General features: G+C 52.9%; 1 protein-coding gene across 1 annotated transcript in view; it reads right to left on the minus strand.

The window, feature by feature from the left end:
* Positions 1-19,175, minus strand: part of PRIMA1 (proline rich membrane anchor 1) — a 69,577-nt gene that overhangs the window by 14,727 nt on the left and 35,675 nt on the right. The window contains exon 4 of the mRNA XM_025392206.1: positions 4,039-4,168. Within this exon, the coding sequence (XP_025247991.1) occupies positions 4,039-4,168 (130 nt within the window). The remainder of the gene's footprint in view (positions 1-4,038; positions 4,169-19,175) is intronic.

The following is a 19,175-nucleotide window of genomic DNA, read 5'->3' on the forward strand; positions in this document are numbered from 1 at the left end:
GCACCTCTTTAAGAAACCCCTCCCCAACCCCCACTGGCTACCAGGTCTGGGCAAGGTGTCCCTCCTCTGAATTCCCCCAGCCTGGAGGTTCCCTGAGCACGGTCTACCCAGTGCACAGGTGGGACTTGGTGAAGGTTTGCTGAGTCACAGGAGGAAGCGTTAATTCACCTAATCTGTGTCTAGCAAGTGCTAGTGAGACTTCCTCCTGCCAAGGTCCAGCCCCCTCTCAGCCAGGCCTTGGACACAGATGTGAGGGTCCTGCGGGGTGCGCCTTCTACAACTGCAACTCAGCCCTCGGTGTCCGCCCGTCCCTGCCAAGGCCCGTGTCCCAGCAGCTGACACCCCCAGGTGCCAAGGCATCTCCAGAGTCACCTTCTCCCTGACCTACCCGATTCTAGAAACATCCTCTCGGCAACCTGGCTCTGAAAGGCTGTGTTGGGGCCATTTACAAAGATCTCTTGGAAATCCCTAGGACTCGAGGGTATGAGAGTTTAAAAAAAAAAAAAAGAGTAGGGTTTATCACTAAATTTTCCTTTTAATGGTTTTGCAGTGACATGAGATACTTTTGTTTCCTGAGAGAAAAGGCATGTTTCAGATGAATTATTGACCAAAAACAATTGGCCGTGAGCAAGAAATCCTCCACTTGGCTGGAGAGAAATGCGGACAGGCAGCTGGCCTGAGTGAGGATGCTATCTCTCACAGCCCAGCTGAGGTCAGCGCCTGGGGGGCAGTGGGGAGCACTTTGCTCTGTAGGCAGGGTTGCAGCTTCTGCTGCCTTCTTCTCTCTCCACCAAGGGGTTAGGCCTCCTCCCTAGCCTCCTTCTAGGTGGGTTCTGGTAGCATTGGGCTCTATTTCTGCCTTCACCTGCAGTGAGCACAGTCCCCTCTTGTCATTAAATATCTGCTGCACCAGGGATGCTCTCCCTGGATTATGAAGACCTCGAGGTCAAAGGGCTGGGTCCTGTTCCTCGGTGTCCCCAGGTCTTGGTCCAGAGATGATGCAGAGCCTGGTGCGGGGCAGCAAAGGGACCGTGCAGCAGAGCGTCCGCTTACACCCCACCTGCCTGCTTCACCTGCCTTTCTGCCCTGTGCTCCCGGGAGGCTGACCTTACTGACTGTGTGTCCTGATTCCCCTGCTTCTTGGGTTGGGCCAGTGGGAGGCACCCACGGTAAACCTAAGCGTGGAGAGCCGCTGGGAGCCTTTCTTCCCCCTTCCTCCCTGTTTTGGGGCTGCTTCTCTGACAGTTCCAACCTCAGCTCTGCTAGGCGGCCCTTCTAAGTGCGAGTCTCTCACGAGGTTCCCACAGCACTAGTTTCCCGCTCGTCTGTCTTCCTAGAGGTGCTAACCGCTCCCACTCTGCAAGTCCCTGAGTGCCTCACCGGCCCCATCTGCTCTCTGGGCCTGCCCAAAGCGCTGGAATAATCCTCGCCAACCGGGGGGAGGAAGCCCCGCCCATGCCCCAGAGGAGCCCCACCCACAACACTGGAAGAAGCCCCACCCACACCCCTGGAAGAAGCCCCGCCCACGCCCTGGTGGAGCCCCACCCATGTCCCTGGAAGAAGCCTATTATCTGAAGTCCATCCACTGAGCCATCTGGGATGAGTTCTGTTTTTTCCAGGGTGCTAACAGACCCAGGAGCTAAGAGCTCAGAGAGAGTGGAAAGGGACAGACAGGAGTTCCCTCTAGCTGCTCTGAGATGACGCCCCTCACACCCTTCCTGGGAGCCCCGCAGCCCAGCTGAAACAAAGCCCAGCAGGCTACGCTGGTCGCCACTGCCATAGTGAGCTGTTCATGTGACTTTGTTCTCTTTCCCTCCTCCCGTAGAAGCAGGTAGCACATTTCTTCAGGGGAGATTTGGGGCAGGGAGGGAGGCAGAAGTGGCTTAGGTGTCTTTTGTAAGAACACGAGTTTATATTAAACAGATTATTCATGTTGAGCCTCCCCCAGGGGAAGTGGAGCGTGTCTGCAAGGAGACTGGCAGCCGTGGCCTGGTGGTGCACACTCTTCCCCCATAAAAGTAGCTACCGAAGCTAACCTTCAGTACTTCCTAGTGTCTAGAGTCACAAGCAAAGTCACCACTCAACCTAGTGACAAAGGCCTCCCCAGTCAGGCTCATGGCTTCCTCCAGCCTCATCTGCCTCGCAGGGGCTTCCTGGTGCCCGGCTGCTTCCCCTCACAGGGGCCTTGACCTAGAATGCCTCCCCTGCTCTGCTACTTAAAACCCTCCTCCCATTCCAGCAGGCCCTCAGCTCAAATGCTGTATAGTCCAGATCAGAATGCACCGTGACTCCTCCAGGCAGCCACAGCAGGCTGCCAGCAAACCTCCCACAGCCTCATGCAGCAGCCTGTGGGCACAGCCTGGGTCTTACCTGTTTGCAGGCCCACCAAGCCTGGCACAAAGGAGGTGCCTACAAAACACGTGGGAATTGGATTAGCTATGTCCCCTGGGAGACTCCAACCATCCATCTTGGTTTTCTTTCTTCCTTTTTTTTTTTGAGACGGAGTCTCGCTATGTCGCCCAAGCTGGCGTGCAGTGGTGCAATCTCAGCTCACTGCAACCTCCGCCTCCCGGGTTCAAGCGATTCTCCTGCCTCAGCCTCCTGAGTAGCTGGGATTATAGGCATGCGCCACCATGACCTGCTAATTTTTGTATTTTTAGTAGAGACAGGGTTTTACCATGTTGGTCAGGCTGGTCTCAAACTCCTGACCTCAGGTGATCCACCCACCTTGGCCTCCCAAAATGCTGGGATTACAGGCGTGAGCCACTGTGCTTGGCCCCACCTTGGTTTTCAAGACTAGGCCCCTACCCAGAGTGACAGGGTCTTGAAGCACTGGGCCTTTCTGTCTGTATGTCCTTCTGGCCTCAGAGAAGCACAGACAGACCTCACCAAACCCCGAGTGTCCCCTCTCCCGCATCCCTGAGGAAGGGCAGGCAGGAATTCCGAGGTCTCTTCTTAGCCCAACACTGGAGTCTAACTCATCAATAACCCTGAAACACGGTGCTGTAGTCAGGGCTGGGCTTCAGAGTCTCTTTGTTCTGGGTTCAATTCTGACTCCATTACTTGCCAGCCGTGCACCCTGGGAAGCTCTTTAATTCCTTAGAACCTCACCCTCCTCTGCAAAATGGAGCTGATTGGGAAAATGTAGGTGGAGATGAACTAAGAGAACGTTGGTGAGGAGAGGAACCCAGTGCCCGGCTGAGGTATTGCTGATTACAGTTATGCCTGTGTTATTTATCAGTGTTTTTGGAGACTGCCCCACAGCATGTGCATTTGGGGCAGAGGGGGCTCTGAGTTTGGGTTCTCGGCTGGGTGGCAGATGCCCAGGGCATGGCCTGTCCTGCATGGAGCCGCCATGCCCGGGCCCTGCCCCCAGGTATCCTCCCTCCTGTGCCCCGTTACCAGGATGCTCCTGGTCTATTGGCTTTCCACGCCCCCACCCTGTGTGCCTGATCGGGCACTTGTTTTAAGACTTTTACCTTGATATTTTACTTTCTGCTTTTGAATTACTAAAGTGACATCACATAGAACAACCAATTTAAAGAGTAAACTTAAATATTTTAGGTGTTAGGAATGTTCTTAATGTGGGCCCTCTAATTTTGGGAGTCAGGAAATGTTTTAAAAACTTCCTTAGAAATAATTCTATTGTTAACAACTCCTATTACTCTTTGGTGCTTTGCAACATTTTCGTATTTTTCACCTTGCACTGGGCCTGACATATAATTGGTGCTAATCAATTGCTTGTGGAATCAAACTCCCTAAAGTGACAGAGACATTATTTCTGAGATCAACTTTAAAAATTTCAGCAATGAAAAAGATCAAAGGAAAAATAAAATAGACGCAGCAAATACAGCAAAATCTTGATGAACTGTTGAATCGGGGTGAGGGTAGATGGAAGGTCACTGTATGTTCTTTCTGCTTCTTATATGCTTAACAACTTTTATAATTTAAAATAATGATACAGGATATGTGTAGGAGCCCCAAGCCCAGCTGGGGTTCCCTTCGGCTTGGAGCTGGGTGCAGTGGGTGAGCACTCACCTTTTTATGGCTTTGTAGCAAATGATGACAAGCACAGTCAGAAACACCAGGGAGGCACAGCATACGGCAATGATGATCACCAGCCCCGACCACCAGCTTTCCTCAGTGGGGCAAGAGGTAGAGTTGGGAGCTGAAAGAGACAGGAGCAGCCTGAGTGTCCCCTGGATGAGCTGGTCATGGCCAGTGACAGAGGTGGGACCATCATGGGTGACACCAACAGAGACGTGGGGAGGTCACTGGCGGGACCATCATGGGTGACACCAACAGAGACGTGGGGAGGTCACTGGCGGGACCATCATGGGTGACACCAACAAAGGCATGGGGAGTCCACTGGCATCCATCACCTGGATGAAGGCTCCCTGACCTTTCCTGCCATCCCTGCCCCCATCCTGCGGCAGGTGACATCATGGCTGGCCCCCAGCCAGGCTGGACTCCATGCGCCTCCATCCCTGTCCCGGCGTGCTCAGAGCAGGGGCTAAGCGCCGCGCCCCTGGCCATCCATCCTCCCTCTGCATGAGCTAACTGACAGCAGGGTCAGGTCTAATTTCCCATGAAAAATAACAGAGCATCTCATTCTCTCAGCTGAGGCACTAAATCTGGTTCCTCTGCAGGCGCGGGTGGGGAGCAGGGCTCACAGGGGATGCTGAGGGAGGAAGGAAAGAAAGGGAGGACTGCCAATGTCCATTTCTTAAGCTAATTTCTTGCAAGACACAGACTTTCTCCCTTCTTGGATTCAGTCCATGGGCTGGGTATTTGCCGCTATGTCAGTTTGCACGGGGGGGGCCAAAATTTGGAAAAGTGTCATTGACAAGGCACCGGACACTGGTGCTACAGCGCCCTCGTTTAGTTACTCAATCCATGGAGTCCTTGGGGGTGAACCTGTCCTCCCTCCCTTGGCACAGGCCGTGTTGGGGTGGACCTGAAGGACTTGTGTCAGTGAGGCCGGTTCACTTTCCTCTGAGAAAAGCAAAGACATCACACAGCCTCATCCCGGGACTTCTGGGAAGACTCAGACACAACTGGAAAGGAGTGCCCAGAATTGCAAAAGGAATGGGAGGGAGGAAGGAAGGAAATGAGAGGGAAAAGAGGGAAAAAAAAGAGAAAAGGGGATAATGAGGGAGGAACGGAGGGATGGATGGATGGACAGACAGAGAGACAGTATTAACTTTGGACAGGTCTCCAAGATGTGAAGATATGCAAAAGAATCAGAAATACACCCCAGACTTGGTGTCCACTCTATAATAGATACTTTGAGGGGTGCAACAGTAAGTGAGGAACCAGGGGATGACTTCCCAAAAGGTAATATGGATGGCTTGATTATTATGATTTTTATCAAAGTGTAATTTACATCTAGTGAAATGCACCCCCCATCTTAAAAGTACCATCCTCTGAAGTTTGACAAAGGCATGCACCAGTGGAAGCCACACCTCCTGCATGACACAGAATATTTTCAACAGCCCAGAAAGTGTCCCTATGCCTCTTTCTAATCAATCCCACCCTGGGGGCAACCGCTATTCTGATTTCTAAAATCATCAATTACATTTGCTTGGTTTTGACATTCACATACATGGGGTCACGCAGTATGTATTTTTTTGTTCCTTTATTTAGCATAGTGTTTTTGAGATTCATCCATGTTACTGTGTATTTCAGCAGCTCCTTCCTTCATTGCTGAATAGTATTTATATGAACATATCACAATTTTTTTTTTTTTGAGATGAAGTTTCGCTCTTGTTGCCCAGGCTGGAGTGCAATGGCTCACCGCAACCTCTGCCTCCCAGGTGCAAGTGATTCTCCTGCCTCAGCCTCCCGAGTAGCTGGGATTACAGGCATGCGTCACCACACCCGACTAATTTTGTATTTTTAGTAGGGACGGGGTTTCTCCATGTTGGTCAGGCTGGTCTCGAACTCCCAGCCTCAGGTGATCTGCCCACCTCGGTCTCCCAAAGTGCTGGGTTTATAGGTGTGAGCCACCGTGCCCGGCCACAATTTGTTTATCCATTCACCTGATGCCCAGCACCTAGGTTGTTTCCAGTTCTGACTATTGTGACTAGAACTGCTATAAACATTTGTGTACAAGTCTTTGTACAGACGCATTTTCCTATTTCTCTTGGATAAATATCTAGGAGTGGAACTGCTGGGTTGTGTGGTATGTGTATGATAAACTTTAGAAGGACATGCCAATCTGTTTTTCCTGAATGCTTGTACCTTTGTACCTTCTGTGCAGCGTGAAGAAAGGTGGAAAGAAGAAAGAAGATGGGAAGAAGGGGCGGTTACTGATTTGTTGCAGCTGGATTAGGAGATCCAGGGAGCCAGCATGTGTTTCCCAGTGAACCAAAACCCCAGTAACAAATGCAAGGTCCCCAGGAGCGAGCCCCAGATGTCACAGAGACCAAGTAGAATCAGAAATGCTTCCTGATGGTGGTTCACGCCTGTAATCCCAGCACTTTGGGAGGCCGAGGAAGGTGGATCACCTGAGGTCAGGAGTTTAAGACCAGCCTGACCAACATGGTGAAACCCCGTCTCTGCTAAAAACACAAAAATTATCCGGGCATGGTGGCAGGCGCCTGTAATCCCAGCTACTCGGGAGGCTGAGGTAGGAGAATCGCTTGAACCCGGGAGGTGGAGGTTGCAGTCAGCTGCGATTGTGCCCCTGCGCTCCAGCCTGGGGAACAGAGATTCCATCTAAAAAAAAAAAATCAATAAATAAAATAAAATAAAATAAAAAGCAAGAATGCTTCGTGAGAGATGGCTGATAGGAGGATGCCACTGGGCTTCTCAGCTAGGGCAGGACCAGGCCTTTAGAAACCTCAACACTGAAAAGATACAGAATATAGCATTGAAAGTAGGAATGAACTCTAAAATACGAAAAAGGAGAGCCACGGGGTTTCTCATTCCCCCCATGATGAACTTGTTCAATGGTTTCTTGGTGAAATATCCAACAAAAAATCCTTCTCTCCAATTCCGCACTTTGGGGTATCCCTGACTTGGCTGTGTCCTCCTGGGGTGATGTCCTTATCTTCCCTACACTCTGGGAAGTCAGAAGTCACTGCTGGAGAGTCAGAAATATAGCCAGATCATCCAAGGCTGTTCTGTCTACACTGCACCCCCAAGCCCCAAAGGTTTACCTCCTCATTTTCACCACAAAGGGAGGCAATTTTGGTTTCCATGGCTCTACTTCAGGTTGTGACTCCTCTGGGAGAGACCCCAGGGCCATGCCCGCCACCAATGGTCCAGGACCACAGACGGTCACACCGACACTCCTGTGGCTGCGGACAGATCTACTAGTGTGTGGTCTCAGCCAGGGGCTGCCACACCCCCTCCAGGAAGCACTTAGAAATATTGGGGTGGGTGCTGTCGTCTTTGGCTGTCGCAATGTGTGATCCCAGCAGCTATGGATGTTAATGACAATGAACTGGATATTTTCACACAAGGTAGAATTGTCCCTTGAAAAATGCCAACAGGGCCCCTGTTGAGAAATTTCATCAACTTGATAAGCCTCATAGGGAATTTGGCACTGAGTTTCACAGTGCCTCTCTTCTTTACATTCTCCGTTAGTTGGGTGGGAATTTTCTTTTGCTATTCCTTTTCAAACATAATTGATACTGAAAGCAGTAAGCCCATGGCTCGCAGCATCCTGCACAGGTTCCCCTCTAATATTCTGCAAGCACACTCATCACCGCACGTGTGTGAGAAAACTACCCAAGGCAAAAACGCTAACAGCTATGAAATGAGGGAGGCATTTTGTGAAACCTAGTCAAGGCATACATCTTGGATTTTGCTCAGAAAACCAGCTGTTGTGTTCAAAGAACGCATCCTTATTTATCCTTGCTTGAGTCAATTAGAGAATGTTGGAGCTGGAGGAAGTCTAGGAGGTGTTATCTCAGAAAAGAGAATACAATGTGGAGTCTCAGGATCAACAAGCAACTTTCCCATGGGCCAGGGTTGGGACCCTGATCTTTGGGCTACAGGCTGGGTCCATCCCTGCCTGAACTTCCCTCCCATAGGGTGTGGCCAGCACCTCTTTCTGGAGGTGCTAAGACAGCTTACATGTGTGCAGATTGATGGTTCATATTCGAGAAGATAGCATCATGAAGGTGCTCATTCAGTCATTTGTTTATCCAGCAAACTGAGCACCCTCAGTGCCTGGCACTGTGCTAGGATCTGGGAGTACAAAGATAAATCAGACGTAAACTGCGCCTTTACCAGGGCTGGCGCCAGCTGCCCCATGGATTGTTAATTACAAAGCTAAGACCTGATCATCTTGCTCAGGAGTCTCCGGGGGAAGAGGCATGCATGAATTGCTCATACAGGAGGCGAAGGTTATTTCAGGGGTGCGGATGATGCCTTATGAGAGACAGGTGGTCAGACAGGGAGGCTGAGACAATCAGAGAGTGCTAAGTTCCAGGACTGAGGCTACCTGGGCTCTCTGCCTCCTCTGTCACCCCCTGTACCTCCCAGCCAAGATTCTGCAAACACAACAGAAAGGCAGGAGCTGTCCTGACATCTCAGGGGTCGCAACACTTTGTCTTCCCTGAGGCTGAGTGAGGCTTTGTCCGCTGTATTCATTAAACACTCCTGACGCCTGTAAAGATGATGAAGCTGGCAACCAGAGAGAGCAACTGCGAGCTGCCCAGGCTCAGTTTTGCTTCCTCAGAGGAGCAGCTGTCTTTTCGTTATGAGATGCATCGTTAAAAGCTTCAGACTTCTGCTTCCAGCCAAGATGGAGTAACAGGGGCCAGATCTGCCCTCCTGTCTGAAACATCCAAACCCATATGGTTTCTGGAAACATCCAAAACCATACCAAAGATGTGAAACAGTGGTTTTTAAAAGAAGCAACCAAAGACAGTGATTCCTATGAGGTGAGTCCTACCACAGGCCCAGCTCACTGCCTTGAGAGAGTTTCCAAAACAGTAGTGCGGGAAGGGAGAATCCGCAGGGCCTGGCCAGCTCCATAAGTGGGAGAGATTCAGCTGAGAATCCAGAGAATGAACAAGACAGATGAGGTCTCTCCCCAAGGGAACTCTGAGAAGAGTAGAAGAAACCAGTGGTAAGCAAATACACCAATGAATATATAATGGCACATCATGGCAAGTGCTGTGAAATAAATAGAAAAGATAGGTCTCATGGATGTTTGCAGAAGAAGCTGGTGGGGTGGGCAGCTTTGGATGTGCCCACCTGTATGGGGTCGAGGGAGGCTAAGGAGATCAAGGAGACCAGAAAATTCCCTTGGGCAGCGGCAGGGGGAGGTGGGCTTGTGGATCCACCCAAGGTTCAATGCAAGAAAGAAGTGTGTGAGGTCAGACAAGCCCGCCAGGTACTCTTGGTGGCAAATGCCTCCCCTATTGTCCTCATAGGGTTTTTGTGACTATCAAAGAAGATGATGGAGGCAGCATTTTGGTGGGTACCAGGAATAGCAAAGACTTCAAGGTCCTACTAGGCACAATGGTGCATAGCTCAGTTATATTCCCCTTTCAGAAGTGGAGAAACTGAGGCCACACAGTCAGGGGCCTTGCAACAGTACTCACGGCTACCTCAATACATACTAATGTATGACCCGGGCAAACAGCTGTCCCCGTCAGAGCCAGCTGTTGGAGAGAAGCTGCACACAGGAGGTGCTGGACTGACAGGAGGGAACAGATCCAGGGATGAATGAATCAAACAGCGAGCAGGTTGGAAACAATCTCAGTTTTGCAAGATATCTTTAAACAGGAATGCAGTCTGGGTCTAGAAGAGCAGAGTGGGAGCCACGTTCTTGGTTTTACAATTGCTTCTCCATTGTGAGATGGAGGCTTTATCTACGGCTGGGCCTCTTGGCCCTGTGAGTGGGCAGCCCAGGCAGCCCACACGGCTCCCTGGTTCTGGAGCACAGCCTCAGTGCCAGGCATTGCTGGTGACACCATGGGCATGCTGGGGGCCTCTGGGCCTCAGAGGCATCATTAGATGGCTCTCCTAACTTTCCAAGTCTTTGGGGACTCAAGCCCTGGGCTGCCTGAGCGGCTTCCTGACTGTTCCTCAGGAGCTGAAAGGGCCTGGCGCTTAACTGGCCGTGATTGCAGTCAGGTGGGAGCTGTCACTGCAGTTGCTCTCTGTGCTTCTGGCTTCCTGAGCAGCCCAGCTCCAGGCCCATCAGGCGGGTCACAACTGCTGACAATGCAGTCTAGTGCCACTTGTCTAGGGCCCCCCTGCGCCGTAGAGATCAGCCTCCGTCTCCCTCAAGGAGCCAATGTCGGTGAAGGTGCTTCCCAAGCCTCCAAGAACAAGTTCAGCGTCTGTTGTGGGAAACCGAAGGCAGAAGCACCTGGGCTGGGAGTTGTTTCTGTGCCTCAAAACGACTGTGGGCCTGGTGACTTGGCCGTGGGGAGCAGAGGTGAAAGGAGCCACAGCCCTGCTCCAGGGACGGTCTCATGGCACCGCTGGTCCTCAGCGTGTGCAGGGGTCCCGTTCGGCACCGCTCCCTCCCACCCACCAAAGGGTCTTGAGGAAACGATCCAGCATGTCACGGAAAAGTGCAAATGCACAGGACTCGCCGCGCCCTGAAAGGGGGCGGGATGCTGAAAAGCACTTAGGAACGTGCGTCCTCTTCGGCCCTGCCTCAGCCAGCTTGCTGAAGCCCCCACTGGTTTTGTCTGGCTCACAAAGACAGTGTGGGGGCTGGAGCTTTGCTAAAGATTTGTGTGATGCAGAATCTGTTTTGTAGACCCTTTGGACAGAGGGGGAAACTGAGGCTCAGAAAAGGGGAGGAGCCCGCCCGAGGCCACACAGGGACCCGACCCAGGTCCTTCGGTCTCAGCCTTATTTATGAACTGCCCCCAAAGCACCACAAAGGATGCGGTTTCTCTGAAGTCTCTTCTGGGCTGACCACCCTTTCCCTGCCTCAGGGTCCCCAGCCCCAAGGCCACTGAGGAAGGAGTGGCATGGGAGCAGGGCCGGCCACTCTTCTGTGGGCCTGACCCCACACAGGGTCCCATTGTCTCAGGGATACAAGGGGCCGCCTCTCAGGCCACTGCTCTCCATTCCTGGGCACAGGGTGCCCTCGGGGAGGCCTGTGCCAGGGCGTCCACCTCCTATAGCGGCTGGGGGAGGTCTGGAGAGCCGGCCTGGGTGCAGGGCTGCTCACTCACTCCTCACCCTGAAGGCATCAGAGCACGTGGGCTGCACGTGAAAACCACAAACACAAAATCAGACCTCAATGCCTTGGCCAACCTCTGCAACAAGCCCCTATTTCTACAGAGAAATAAGAAATCTCCGTTTGGGGTGTGCCTGGATGAACACAGTGCCCTTGTGCACCTATAATTCAGGGGCCCCCACCCCTTCTCTGTCAGTGGGAATTTGGCTCAGGCTTCTGGGTTTAGCATGGAGATGCCCTGTTTCATAAGTCTCCCCAATTCCTCCCTCCAATCATGGGTTCCTACAGCAGGAAGCTCCTGGCTGCCCGTAACCACAGGTGAGAGGCACCCGTGCCCAGCCCACGCTTAACAGAAAGCCAGGGAGGTGCATCTAGCCTCCCTGGGGCACAGAGCTCTTGGGGGTGCCTCAGTGGTCTGCTTTTTCCAAAACTAAGGGGCACACCCTTCTCTACTGTGCAGGAGGGAAGCAGTTTGTGGGCACTGCAGCCTAAATGGGGCTCCTGCCCTGCAACCTGTAGCCCCGGGCAGGGGTGGCAGGGGAGTATCCCAGGGAAGTGATGCTGACTTGGCCTGTTTTGGGGCAGTCTGCCTCTTGCCCACTTCCCCCACGCTGCCTCCTGCATGCCAACCATGCCCCTTCCTGCCCCAGGAAGCTGGGCTTCGGTGGCTGGCAGCATGGAGCACGCCCCCCTCTCACCCACCACAGATGGGAACAGTGGGCCTGTGGATATGCATAACGCCTTGGTCAGCCTGTGGTGGGTGGTGTGGCAGGAAGTCAGACCTCAAAGTGCCACCAGGACGGTCTTAGGGCTCCAGAGCAGCCCAAGCCACAAGGGTGGGCCAGGCTGGACTCTTCACTGAGCTTCATGGGGAGAGTTGTCAGAGCCCCAGGTCCCACCCTCACCACTGTACGAATGGTCCCGAAAACATTCTCTCTGCCCTCAGCCTTTTCTCAGCAATTGCTTTGTGTGTGCAGCACCTTTCAGGCCCCCAGCCCCAGCCTGGTGGGCCCCCTGTGCTGGAGGCATCCAACAGGGAGTGGGGCCTCCTTGCCCCGTGCTCCTCAATACCGCTGGGGCAGTGCCTTCCTCCTGGCTCAGGCCCCCACCTGGGCATTCCCTCTGCCCTCTGAGTGGCCACATCCTGCGGCTGCTCCCTCCGAGCCCCTCTCCACCTTCTCCCTGACTCCAGCCCTGTGCTGGGTCTTGCTGGGTTATCTCGGTTGTCCCATCTCCCCACCAGCCCTTCCTTCCTGGGGTATCATATCAGCTGCTCAGTTCAGCACAGTGGTTCTCCACACTGGCTTTGAATCAGAAGGACCAGGAGTTAAAATCCGGATCCTGACTTTGGGCAAGTCATTGACTCTGTTAGATTTAATCTCAGTTTCTTCCACTATAAGTCGGGGAAAGGCAACAGAACCACCTCCTCAGGGCTGGTGCAAAGACGACATGAGAGACAGGATCAGAGACAGCGGCAGACACCCCTCCACCACCTGCCCAGGTCCTTCCCCTTCTCCCTGCAGAACTCCGATTCCCCACCTGTATCCCTCGCCCTCCAGAGGGCCTAGGCTTTGGGAGAGGCGGGCTCAGTCTAGGAGGTGGGTTTTCGGGGTCGCAGCCAGGCCTGGTTGTTCCAGTACTTATGCCCCAATTGGTTTAGGGGTCATAGGGTTCCAGCAAGGACAGGAGAGGAAAAGTCTGCTGGGGGGTCCTGGGAATGGTTTCCTGGCTTTTAAGGGAGATGCAGAGGAGGTGGCTTCTCCTGCACACTGCTGCGTCCCTTACTCCAAAGCTGAGCAGCTTATGGGGATTGAGGGTGCTGGGGTGCAGGGTTGCGGGGGGGTCTCAGTGTGATGTAGGGTGGTCGGGTCAGTCTCCAGAGAAGACATTGGAACAAAGACTGGAATTCGGCAGGGGGTTCATCATGCAGGTGTCTGGGGGAAGGAATGGCCAGAGTGCAGGCCCTGAGGTGAGCGCGGGCCTCGAGGAGAGCGCGGGCCCCGAGGAGAGCGCGGGCCCCGAGGAGAGCGCGGGCCCCGAGGTGAGTGCGGGCCCCCAGGTGAGTGCGGGCCCCGAGGTGAGCGCGGGCCCCGAGGTGAGTGCGGCCCCGAGGAGAGCACGGGCCCGAGGTGAGCGCGGGCCCCCGAGGTGAGTGCGGCCCCGAGGTGAGTGCGGCCCCGAGGAGGGCGCGGGCCCCGAGGTGAGTGCGGCCCCGAGGAGAGGGCGGTCCCTGAGGTGAGTGTGGGCCTGGCAGTTTTGGGGAGCAGGAAGGAGGCCAGTGTGGCCGAGAGGGAGTGGCGAGGGGAGACTAGAAGGAGATGGGACCACATGGGGCCTTGGGGATGCCATCAGGAGGCCGTGGGGAGGACTCAAGGGAGGGTGGTGAGTTCTGACCTACAGGTCAGCACAGTCCCTCTGTGTTGAGACTGGGTGTGTGGTGGGGAAGGGCGGGAGGCTGTGGGGAGACTGCGGATAACCTAGCAGGGAGAGGGCGGGGCTCAGACTCGGGATTCTCAGCAGAGGTGGTGAGAAAAGGTCAGAGTCTGGAAATGCTTTCAAGGTAGATTTCATGGAAATGTGGATGTGGGCGGCAGACACAGAGAGGAGCAAGGATGACTCTGAGGGTTTCGGGCTGTGCTTGTGGGAGGAGGAAGCTGTCATCAACTGATGGGGAGGGTTCCTGGGTCTGTGCAGCTTTGGGACGGGTGTGGAGGTCAGGTGTGAAGTTGGACATTGTCACACACCATGGGAGACGGTGAGAAAGCAGCCGGGGCGGGACTCTGCATTCAGAATCGAGGGCTGGAGGCAGCCATTTGGGAGTGGTCAGCACCCAGCCCTGGGGCTGCAGGGGGTCGTCAAGTGGGGGAAGGTAGATAGAGGGGAGAAGAGGACCAAGGCCTGGCCCTGGGGCACCTCAACATGAGGAGGTACAGAGAAGGGTGAGAGGGGAGGCCAGCAAGGAAGGCAGCCCAGGCCATCCGGTCCTGCAGCCACGTCAGGAAGGGACGTCCAGGACGAGGGGAGGTCAACTGTGTCCACCGCAGCTGACGGTCAAGTACAGCCAGGCTGGGAGCCGGCCACGGGATGGAGCCACGTGGCAGTTGGCTGCTGGCCGCTGAAAAGTGGTTTGGCGGGAGTGGAGGGAGGAAGCCCGGGGAGGCAAAGAAAGAATGAGAGAGAGGAAATGGAAACCGTGGGGATGCACAACTCGCAGTTAGAGTTTCACTGCAAAAGGGAGCGGCGTCGTGGAGCCGATTCCGGTGGGAGAAGTCATGGGAAGGATTTTAAGGCAGGAGGTGGTGTATGTGTGGGTGAGAGTGTGGGGGAGTATGTGCGCGGGTGTATGAGTGTGTGACAGAGTACATGGGAGTGCATATGAGTGTGTGTGAGTGTATGAGTGTGTGAGTGGGATGTGTGGGTGTGTGGGAGAGTGTGTGTATGAGTGAGAGTGTAAGGGGGACTGAATGGGAGTGTGATTGTGTGTGAGAGAGTGTATGAGTGTGTATAAGTGTGAGTGGGGACTGAGTGTGTAGGAGTGTGACTCTGTGTGTGTGAGTGTGTGTGTGTATGTGAGAGTGTGAATGTGTATGTGTGTGAGTGTGTATAAAGTGAGAGCAGGGAGAGAGGGGTGAGGGGCCCACAGGGAGCAAGGACAATGCTTGGCCAGATGAGGAAACTGAGGCACACAGCAAGGTTGTCCAACTTCATTCAGGCGGGTGCTGGAGCTGGGATTGAACCCAGACAGTCTGGCTCAAGGGCCAACCTGTGACGGCTGCATAGACACAAAGCAGGCAAGTCACCGCATACGACAAACAGCCAGGAGAGACCCTTTTTGGGGAGACCGGGAGACTGGAGGGAGCAACGCGGTGTGTGGAAAGGGGCGATGGGGCCACCCTGGGCATCAGGAAAGCCTCTCTGAGGAGGCGACGTTCAAGACAGGGTGTGGGGGTAGCGCTATGACAAGGTGCCAGCAAGGGAAGGAACGGGGGACACAGGCAGCGGCACCGGGAGCCTCTCTGCCCCCCTGAACCCTGAACCCTGGGTGAGGGGCTCTGTGGCCTTCCATCTATGGCTCCTAATCTGTAGCCTGTGCTCTGCGGGCCACTTGCTCCCCTGGCTGATTTATTTCTGCACGGTGCTCTGTGCGCGGAGCCCTGTGTGGTGGCAGATTGGCTGCTTATCATCAAGGGCACTGTTCTCAGGCTCGGCCTCTGACGGGGCATTAAAAAAAACCCAATACATTATTAATAATTGTCTCCATCATTCCTGTGCCTAATTAGGAAAGGAAAATTATGAATCGGGCATATGTCTCTTGGTGGGGGCAGCCTCAGCTTTTCCCCGTGTGAGGGAGAGTCTGGGTGGAGGCTGGGGCAGGAGCCGAGAACAGCAGGTCGCTGCCTGGTAGAATTAATTACGCTTCTGGTAGCGACTGGAGAACACGTCCCCCTTGTTTTTGCCCAAATAGCCCTCTTTGTTAGACTCCTTAAGGCAAGGCCTTGTTACTCAACAGCATCTACTCTCTTTTAGTAGCTGCATTCCACTCCTTTTCTGTCCTGGCCCTTGGTCCCCTCCCCAGATCTGCCAGGCCTTCTGTTCCCACCAGGGCTGAAGACGCCTGGCTGTGCAGAAGGTCCACATACTTGCCAGCTTTAGAACAGCCCAGCACCTTTGAGAAGTGACGAGAGGGGGCCACATTCAGAACTTGCGCCCACCCACCCTCGTTGCCTTGATGACGATTCCTCATTCAGTTGCTAATCCACTCACTGATTCACTCAACACACATCTGTTAAGAGCCTGCCGTATGCCATGCACCGTGCTAGGTACTGGGGACAGGATGGACCCTGTCCTCATGATGCTGATAATCTACTGGAAATTGGACATTCATTAAATCATCACCAAGTAAATGCAGACTGATTCCCAGCTCACCGGGACACTTAACTGCATGTGACTTTTGTAACAACAGGAAGCTGAGAAACAAAAACGAGAATGACTTGACATGGAGAGCCAGTGTGAGTTGACTGAACGTGATAGGCTCATCTTTGCTTGTGAGAGCTCATGACCTTGGGAAGGGAGAATGCTCCCAATGGTATACATTAAACGCCCAGCAGAGCCCTGACACCTATTTGATGCTCAATAGATTGCTTTCTCTCAAGGGGGCACTTAATTGACAGGTGATGAGACTGGGTGCAGTGGCTCACACATGTAATCCCAGCACTTTGGGAGGCCAAGACAGGAGGATCGCTCGAGCCCAGGAGTCTGTGACCAGCCTGGGCAACATAGCAAGACAAAAAGTTAAAAAATTAGCTGGGATAAGTAGGCTGGGTGCAGTGGCTCATGCTTCTAATCCCAGCACTTTGGGAGGCCTACACGGGCGGATCACCTGAGGTCAGGAGTTGGAGACCAGCCTAACTAATATGATTAAACCCCATCTCTACTAAAAATACAAAAAAGTAGCCAGGGGTGGTGGCACATGCCTGTAGTCCCTGCTACTTGGGAGGCTGAGGCAGGAGAATCAGAATCGCCTGAGCACAGGAGGTAGGAGGCAGAGGTTGCAGTGTGCCGAGATCATGCCACTGCACTCTAGCCTGGGTGACAGAGCGAGACTCCGGCTAAAAAAAAAAAAAAAAAAAAAAAAAAAAATTAGCTGGGATAGTGAGACAAAAATAGTGTGACAAAAAATGTTAAAGTTATCTTGGCATGGTGCTGCACACCTGTAGTCCCAGCCACTTGGGACTTGCACTGGGAGGCTGAAGCAAGAGGATGGCTTGAGCCCAGGAGTTTGAGGTTGCAGTGAGCTATGATGATGCCACTGCATTCTAGCCTGGGTGACAGAGCAAGACCCTGTCTCAAAACAAACATGATGGGGCCCTCATGAATGCTCCATCCGGTAGAATGTGCTCTGTCTAATCAGTCGTAATCACTTTGCAGAGGGGTTCAGGGTCAACTTAGACCAGTGGTTGACACTGATCTGAAGGCCAAATCTAGCCCACCACCTGTTTTATAAACAAAGTTTTATTGAAACACAGACACACTTATTTGTTTACACTTTGTCCATGGAAGTCTGTATGGCCTGCAGAGTCTAAGATACGCTATCTCACCTTTTACAGAAAGTTTTTTTACCCCTAATTTAGAGGAGTCTTAACCTGAGATTCTTAGACAAGCTTGGAAGAGTGGTCTGAAAGTGCCCTGAAATTACACCACAAATTTGTATTTTGCAAGTAAACAATCCACTCCTTCCGTATTATTTTTAGAAGGCCCTTTACCCTAAAGGTCACACCAAGGCCCAGGTGGGAGTCTCTGGGCATGGGGCACAGGGCTCCATCTTGCCTGGGAGTTTTCACGGTGACAATGTGGTGAGAATGCAAAGCACAGCAGAGAGACAGGCACAAATTTGGATCCTGACGTGGCCACACCATACCCACGAAGTGACCCCCAGACAAAGCACTTACATTTTACAAGCCTCAGTTTCCCATCATCAAAGGGTGACAACAGTCCCTGGAAGGCTGCGGGGAGCTGCTTTCCACCTGCTGGCCGGGACGCGGGAACTCTGCTCTGGAGGCAGAAAAGTGTCACCTGAAGCTACCTTCCTGGCACCTGCAGCCCTTCTTCAGGGTCTGCCATTAGGGCTGCCGGGTGGCTATGCACAAGGTGGGGAGCCCAGGAAGTGATGTCCCATGCCCTGCAGAGCATCCTCCACCAGTGACTGACAGGTGCTAAGTGTGACAGCCTGGCTGGGGACAACTATAGGCTGAAATTGCCTTTGCAGGACTTGGCCTGAGATGGTGCTTTCACTCGGCTTCCCCCTTGCCCCATCCTACCACTTCTGTTGCCTCCTTGGTCTCTCCTGGGGAGCACTTCATTTAAAAATTCTTGTGTTAGGATCTGAGGACAGGCTCCACATCAGGAACCCCAGACATGAGGTTACCAAGATGCTGAAAGCTCCTGGCCTCCTTCTAAAGCATCAAACAAGAGATGAAATTATATCCCAATGAGATGCATGTGAACTGTCCACATTCTAGATGACTCCTTCCCAGAACCACCCTTTGCTAGTTCTCTGGGCAGAGCCTAAGTCCTGTTTAAAAGGATCCTGTAGGGTTAAGCTAAGAATGATTTGAGTCCAAGTTGGGACCAAAAGGGATGATGACACGGCTGAGAAGAATCACTGCTGCTCAGTTGGTCTTTGTTAAAAAAGGAATAAACCTGAAATGTCTGTGGCTCTGGGACAAAACCATACGTAGTATTGAAGAAAACAATATCCATGTTGACAGTCCAGAGCTGTATTATCTAATACAGTAGCCACCAGCCACATGTGGCTACTTAAATTTAAATTCCTTAAAATTGGATACATCAAGAATTCAGTTCCTCTGTTGCACTGGCCATATATTTTAAGTGCTCAATATCTACATGTGGTTAATGGCTACTGTTTTGCACAGCACAGACCTAGATCATTTCCAGCATCGCAGAAAGTGTATTGGACTGTCCAGAGTATTGGGAGGTGGGATGTTCTGCTTCTCTTTCCAGAAAGGAACGAGGAGCTGTTTTCTTACCCTACTGAAAGCAAATGGAGACAGCCACCCGGATCTGCCAGGGTTATCTAGGTTCAAAGCACATTTTTCTTAGATTCTTTTATTTGATTCTCAGATCCCCTCCTCCTGAAACAGGCAAGGCAGCAATCATTAGAACTATTTATAGATAAGGAAACTGAGGGTTCCGAAGGTCAAAGAAGCAAAATCACAGAGCTGCGAGTAAAGTGACAGAGTCAGGGCTTGGGAGACTGCAGGAGGGAGACCCTCCCTCCCCCAAGAAGCCAACACTCTGCTGAGCTGGAAACATGCCAGGGCATATTCTAACCCCACGCGGGGCCCCTCACTCCCTCTCTCTTTCAGCAGCCACGTGGCTTGGTGAGTGGAACACCTGAATCTAAAAAGTACTCACTATGTCTTCCTGAAAATCACAAAGCAGAGGGCTGCCCCGGCTCCAGCCGCCTCGATGGGCAGTCGTGCCACTGTGG

Source organism: Theropithecus gelada, chromosome 7b (genome assembly GCF_003255815.1).
Source record: "Theropithecus gelada isolate Dixy chromosome 7b, Tgel_1.0, whole genome shotgun sequence".
NCBI lineage: Eukaryota > Metazoa > Chordata > Mammalia > Primates > Cercopithecidae > Theropithecus > Theropithecus gelada.